This window comes from Manduca sexta, chromosome 6 (assembly GCF_014839805.1).
Source record: "Manduca sexta isolate Smith_Timp_Sample1 chromosome 6, JHU_Msex_v1.0, whole genome shotgun sequence".
Taxonomy (NCBI): Eukaryota; Metazoa; Arthropoda; class Insecta; order Lepidoptera; family Sphingidae; genus Manduca; species Manduca sexta.
The window spans coordinates 5,282,929-5,290,662 of record NC_051120.1 but is presented as its reverse complement, the minus strand read 5'-3'; the positions used below and the strand labels follow the sequence as shown (position 1 = coordinate 5,290,662).

Sequence of the window (7,734 nt, the reverse complement as noted above, 5' to 3'; positions counted from 1 at the left end):
TCATATTATATTAAAATTAATGTGATTGATTAAAAAAAATACAATTTATTCCTATTAAAATAACTTTTAGGCCTTTTGCAGATGATGTTAACTTGCTGACCACATTATACAAAGTGACGACAATAATTTGTCCATGTTGCATTGTTATCATGGAATTATTATGCACTGTATATATTTTCATATAATCTTTAACGTAATCAAAATTCGTAACTTTTTCTACATAGGTTCCAAAAAATATTTTTATAGAAACTGAAATACATCTAGTAGTAACTTAAGTAGCTAAATACATTGCTTATAGGACTGAAATCCGTTGGGCACACGTCATTTATCAAATTTTCTTACAAGTAACGCATCCATCATTTCCGACCTCCGCGTGACCGGTTCACGAAGCTATAACAACTTAATAGTGTAAGAGCATGTTGATTGTCGACTAGGCCGACTAATGGCGGCCCTAAACAATTCACAACAGTTTTTATCCTCGCTACGTTTTTCCTGTATTGTTATTTTTATTTGTTGATTGTAACTATGGAAAGGAAAAGCGAGCATTGATAGTAGAAGTGGAAAATCTTTTATAGTATGTTAAGTGATTTTGAGTCTTAGTTAGTTTTTTTAGGCATATTTAATTTTCTACATACATAGTTTAGTCTTCTGCCCTTCAATTGTGTTATTTAAATAGTAGTTAAGACCAAATTAGTACATCAAATATGAAATTATATAATATTAGATTTTTTTTTATTAAACGTACATAGTTTTCCCGAAGCTCGTGTAAATCCTTGATTCTTATAAAATTCCAAAAATATCAACAACTCAACTCAAACATAATCCTTCTGGTATTATGCGTCTTCGTGGGAAATTCCAATCACTTACTATCAGAGAAGTTTATCATCGTTTAAAATTATATCAAAATGTAATACATTTAACATCGATATATATTATGTACAAAGTATGAAATTTGGCGTTCCAAACATTCAATGTGTTCAACTGAACTGGAATCCATTTAAACTGACTAGTATGGTCAATATTGACAGCTTGTAATTGTGTACGGAGTGGCGCTCATGATATAAGAACTCGAGTCTAAGGGTAAACCTGGATTTGAATAAAAAATATTAGTCAAATAAGTAAAATTGTTTACTGTTCACGTGAATAAGTAGGTTACACAGTGACGTTTTTGTTGCGATTTTAGTTCAGATTTTGAACAAACAGTTTATATGGACGTTCGTGTCTATAGAATATACGTCAATGACATTTAACAAACGACATCGGGTGTGAAAGCTAGTGCAGACCACATTTTGACACCATTCAAACGAGCTTTGTGTGAATAATGTCGCGTTCAGTTATAATAAATAAGGCCTTTGTGAACGCTGCGGTCAGATTACGTCATTTTCACCTGACATTCGATAAGCTTTTGACAGTTTTTCAAGATTCCTGTTGATGATCATGACATTGCCCCAGTTTATTTATTTTAATAATGATTATGATATTTTTGCTACATATTTACCATTGTATTGTATATGTTCGTCGTAGTTGGCTGGGTTTTCTCTGCTCCATTAATTTGCGTTTAAGACAAAATAAATATTTCTTGATGTGTGCATTTATTCGCGATTCAAATCAATCTTCGCGAGGAATGAATGCGTTATCGATACCATGACTTAAGGGATGAAAGGATCGGTTATGTTGGTTTCACCGATCTTACAGCTCAAGAAGCTATATTTTAATCTAATGTTTTTTCGTTTGTGGAAAACATGAGTGAATAGTATTTTTTAGTTTCTACCAACATGAGAATTTTATATAAATACTTATAACATAAATATAAATTATCATATCACCTTGTTATACTAAACCAGCAATTTGTTACAAACGTTTTTATTGTTATTTTTATTTTTTATTTATTTAAGGGCCTCCAACAAAGGATACACGGCTTATAATAAATAAAATGTCGTAATATTGGTATAATTAACAATGTGACGTGCCTCTTCAATTACAGGAGACCACAGCATGCAAATTTATATATTAGTACAGCGGCAAAAATAATAATATTTGTTACTAATATTATTTAGGTATATAAGTAGAAACTTAAAGCAGACAAAAGGGATAAAACATAATAAGAAGTGAAAAAACATAACAACATCTTATGTTATAACATGTGGTGGTGAATGTGATTAATTATAATTATTAATTGTGAGTACGTAACAGTTGTAGGACTTGTTTCCTGTACTTAGAAATGTCCGTGATATCAAAGTCATGCGTTTTTGCAAGAGCATTATACTACGTTATGTGAGATATATGAGCCAACCAAATTAAAACTAAACGAAGCCATCATAGGAATTAAAACACCCAACCCATCAACATTAACGCGAAAGCGCATGTCGTTAGCTTTGTGCGTTCAGTCAAAATAGTCGACAAACCAACCGAAACGGCCGCGTTGACACTACTTTGTGTGCATTCCCAATTAACACCTCATTTAAAATGGCACCGAAAATATACAACATGATACCTAAAATATACAACAGTAAGGCCAGATCTCGCTGCTACGAAGCCATACTCTTCATTCTGCTATTGTGCGGTTACAACTACAATTACTTCGATAAAAATATGTTCTACAAAATCACTGCCAAATTCTACTGCCTCATCCTGGTTTCCGTTATGGTATACACGACATTCGCATGTCGCAACACCCAGAATTGGCCGCATATATGGTTATTACTGGAATACGTCTTCTCAGCTCTAATAATATTGTGTTATCGGACGAAAATGAACCTATTCCTGCAGAAATTAAAGCTGATAGACATGTATTTGAGGATCAATTACAGACATTACAATTGGGAGTTGTGGAAGATCATCGGTTTCACTATTGTCTTATGGGCTTTGAGGATCGGACATATGTACTTATATTGCGCTAAAGATTGGTGTTACGACATCTTTAGCATTTTTTTGATTAGTCAGTTCTCTACTATCGCTTTGGACGTCAACGGCGTGTGGCGATGCGCGATCTTTGACATCATACGATATCGGTTGAAGATACTCCGGATTAGATTAGAAGAGTCACCCGAAAATAACTTTTATTTGTATGTAAATAAAAACAAAACGCTCAAAGAGAACAAGATTAGACTTATGTTGTTTATTTATAGAACTATTGCTGATGTGCTTGCGATGATATCGCCGGAATTGGATGCAACAGTGAGTATTACGTTTTATCTGGTTACCTATTTTTATTTATACCTATAAATGAAGCTATAAGTAATCGTAAGTCGTTTAATCGTAAATGACACGACTTAGATAGATAAGTGGATGAATGAATCCCTCCTAGCCGAATTTCGACCACGGCCAACCTCATCGGAGATCAGTTAAGTACACACGAGATATTATAGCACACAAGTGTGTGCGCAATACACAGGTGCACTCTCTGTTCCTTCACTCTCATAGTCCGGTGAGACGTCAATCCGACATGACCGCAGAAGGATCAGGTGCAGGACCAACAGCTATACGTGCTTTCTGAGGCACAGGGGTATCACACCGCCAACTTCCTGACTCCGAGCTGCGACTGAGTAATATTTTAAAATGGAAAAAACCAGTCACAAATATTTTGGCATGACCCGGGATTGGAACCCAGGACCTAAACGCAGTAGTCGTATTCGAGGCGTGTACAATTATAACTACGCCATCGAGGTAGTGATTATATTATGAAAACATCATATAGTAACATCACCTAAACATTTAATAATGAAGCTCTGCTCGCGTTATCCTAAGCGATTTTATTTCTTATTTCTCTGCCAGCCTATGTTTTAAAAATGTTGATCTATAATTCCAGTTGTTCCTGAGCGTAGTATTCAATGTACCAACATTAATAGCTCACATCTACCACGTTCTACTGGTTTTAGAGACGGGCGTGAGTACTTTACTAAATTAATTCATCTACATCAAAACCTTTTAGCTTATTGAATATACGACATCATCATCAGCCCTGTATTATATACTGTCACACTGTTGGGCACGGGCCTCCTCTACTACTGAGAGGGATTAAGCCTTAGTCCACCACGCTGGCCTAATGCGGATTGGTAGACTTCACACACCCTCAAAATTTCTATAGAGAACTTCTCAGATATGCAGGTTTCCTCACGATGTTTTCCTTCACCGTTAAAGCGAAAGATAAATTCACAAAGAATACACACATGATTTTTTTAGAAAACTCAGAGGTGTGTGCCCTTGGGATTTGAACCTGCGGACATTCGTCTCGGCAGTCCGTTCCACACTCAACTAGGCCCTCGCCGCTTTTTATTTAATATGGGACATTATTTTAGGTAAAAAAAAACAGATACTTTATATAATGTTTTGGATACGAAAGGTAAAAACTTTACACTGTTATTGGTTTAAATGTATTTATAATGCAAGCACATATCGCTCGATGACCTGATACTGTCCATAAGCAAAAGCAATACCAACCAAATTTTATAATTATAATACTGCATCACTGGATTTCGCTCGTCATCCTCATCCAGTATCGTCTACTAATATTTTTTTTTTCACAGGAACCAACCTTACTCTTCGTATGTGGATTTCTCATGTTGCACACACTTCAGATAATATTATTTCTCTTCACACCTTTCCTGATAGTGGAATTTTATTCGATTGAAGTGGAAAGAATTATATTGTTTTTAATTCATAAAGTAATTGACGAAACAGGTGAGCTTTTGCTACTGTATTAATATTTTTCTGAGGATCCATTTTAATAATCCACTAATCCTTTTACTCAGTTCATGTTCCTTCTCTTTCTTAAAAATTATAATATTGTTGTATTCTTACTCGGGTCACATCCCATCTCTGTTTTAAGTCCGTGATTCATGATTTTTTTAGTAAAGGTGTACGATGGAGACTTTAGCATCAAGTAACCTAATTTTTTCAGATTGATTATTTTATTTTATTACTTTGAATAACGTGACGCGGCTGTCATTGGCCTGATGGTTAGCGATATGACCGATAAACAGTAGAAACACCATCCGATACCTTGAATTACAAAGTATTGTTTGGTATTCCACTGCGCTCGCCAAGTTGAGACATGAGATGTTAAGTCTTACTATGTCCAATAGTTATACTGGCCACAATATCCTTCAAACCGGAATATAACAGTAACTACACACTACTGATTGATGGCGGAAATAGACATTGCGGTGGTACCTACCCAGGCGGACTCTCACATATGAGAAACCTACCACCAGTAATTGACACCACCAGTTACAAATAAGCCTGTAAAATCATGTATTTAGATACGATGATAAAGGAACAGAACAATATTTGTCATAATTCGCATATGAAATATTGAATATCATTCAACCACCCATTTATTAAATTTTTTTTTTATTACAGATCCAGGAACAAAAGTAGATGCTAAGCTATTCATAAAGTATATACAGATAAGGTCATTCCGATACAAAATTTGGCGAATTTTAAGAGTAAACGCTGACCTGCCATTCGAGTTGATCAATGTGTGCGTCAACTTCGTGTTGGTTTTACGAAATTTCATGCATTTGTATTAATAAAAAATGTATTATTTACGTGCTCAGGATTTCAGAATATCCATACCAAAATTCATCATAATTGGTTAAGTAGTTTTTGAGTTTATCGCATTCAGACAAGCGGACAGCGGCGGAGGACTTTGTTTTATAATATATTTCTAGAACATTTAATAATATGTGAAGAATTCCAACATAAATTATTTTTGCATTATTTTAACCGTTTCAAACTGGAAGAAATGTTTTAGCAACATTTTTCATTGATGTTCCGCTGCTATTGGTCATAGCGTGATGTTATATATCTTATAGCATTCCTCGATAAATGGGGTATCCAACACTTAAATAAATTTTATATCCAAATCAGAAGTTGCTAAGATTAGCGCATTCAAACAAACAAAATCTTCAGTTTTATATGTTAATATAAATGTACAAGACTGGCCATAAATATAAAAAATACCATACTTTTAATACCACCCACGTACATTGCACAACTTCCAGAAAATAATACACAATAAACAGACACCATTATCACGAAATATCCAAAGCTTAAAACTACTACGATATAACGAAACTTTATAAAACAAACATGAAAAGAAAGTGAGCCGATAAGGAAGCCGTTACACGAGTATATAATGAAACTAACGTACATTGAACCCCGGATATTGCGCTATGAAAACTCAGTTCCTTAATATTGTTCAAGATAAAACGAATGCGGGCGTTTCATATTGTGTTGGAGATTTTCTAAGATCTTGATCATTTAATAAAAATGAATTAGGCGACTCGCTGAGGTCTTAGATGCCACTCAATTTCGCTCTGAAATGTTATATCAGCTAAGACGCTGTTAACGTCAGCATCTTAAGATCGTGGCTATTTAACAAATAGATATTAACATCTCAAGTAATATTTTAAGTCACAATATAACGGATTATGTGCTTCTTAGCTCGGGGTCATCTAGATAGCTCCACCACGGCATCCCCTGCCTGTCGTAAGAGGCGACTAATTGGTGGGGGGCTGCTCGTTTGACCACAGCGACTCTGAGATGGATGACAATGCGGGTAGTCCGTCTCCCGTAGACGCCAAAGGCATCATTTAGCGTGTGGCGCCAAAGAAGGCCACCGCGGGTTTGACTCGATCCAAAGCTCGCTTGGATGATGCTATACATCCAAGTGTCAATATTGGGCTGTGAGACCTGTAAACCCAACATAATTACTCAACTCACACTCCAAGTGGTGATAGCAATAACGCGTTTTTTTTTCGCGAAAAAAAACTGCATATCGCGGATTATGACAGCTATGTTTATTAATTACTGCCTCGGTGGCGAAGTTGTACTGCATGCGCAGTATGACAGCGCTCTGAGGTCCTGGGTTCGAATCTCGGGTCGGGCAAAGTGATATTTGGGTTTTTCTGCTCAGTAAAAGCTCGGAATCTGGAATTCGTGCCCGATATGGCGATAGGCTCGGCCCCTATCACATCATGGGACGGAACTCACTTGGCGAAAAGTGGGTGCCTTGGTTGCGCCTCTGCATACCCCTTTTGGGGATAAATGCGTGATGTTGTGTGTGTGTATTTATTAAATAGCGCCGACTCAGCTGAATACTGATGCTCAAATGACAGCTCAAGTTTTGTTTGACATATAATTCAATAACTTAATATAATAATAATAATAATATCAGCCCTGTATTATATACTTGCCCACTGCTGAGCACGGGCCTCCTCTACTACTGAGAGGGACTAGGCCTTAGTCCACCACGCTGGCCTAGTGCGGGTTGGTAGACTTCACACACCTTCGAAATTCCTATAGAGAACTTCTCGGATGTGCAGGTTTCCTCACGATGTTTTCCTTCACCGTTAAAGCGAACGATAAATTCACAAAGAATACACACATGATTTTTTTTAGAAAAGTCAGAGGTGTGTGCCCTTGGGATTTGAACCTGCGGACATTCGTCTTGGCAGACCGTTCCACACCCAACTAGGCTATCGCCGCTTTAACCTTTACCTTAAACGTCTACTTAAAATCGAACTCAGAGGCGAGACTGGTCCATTAATGCGACCCATAGTTTCGTGACGATTACGGTAGTTAGGTGACGGTATGGATCGCTTGTGTGATTTTGGATTTTTTGTAAAGGCTTCTTTTAGGTAAAGCCACGAGCAACACCTATTATTTCATAAAGAATTTAATTAAAAACCTATTCAATATACCCACATAATACAAAATGCAGCCTCATTT

General features: G+C 36.3%; 1 protein-coding gene across 1 annotated transcript; it reads left to right on the top strand.

Annotated features, from left to right (window-relative positions):
• Positions 1 to 2,466: 2,466 nt before the first annotated feature.
• LOC119192853 lies at positions 2,467 to 5,531 on the top strand. The gene is made up of 3 exons (XM_037446609.1): positions 2,467 to 3,198; positions 4,527 to 4,680; positions 5,362 to 5,531. Exons 1-3 carry the CDS (start codon positions 2,467 to 2,469, stop codon positions 5,529 to 5,531), a joined length of 1,056 nt encoding a protein of 351 aa, XP_037302506.1.
• The last annotated feature ends 2,203 nt before the right edge of the window (positions 5,532 to 7,734 follow it).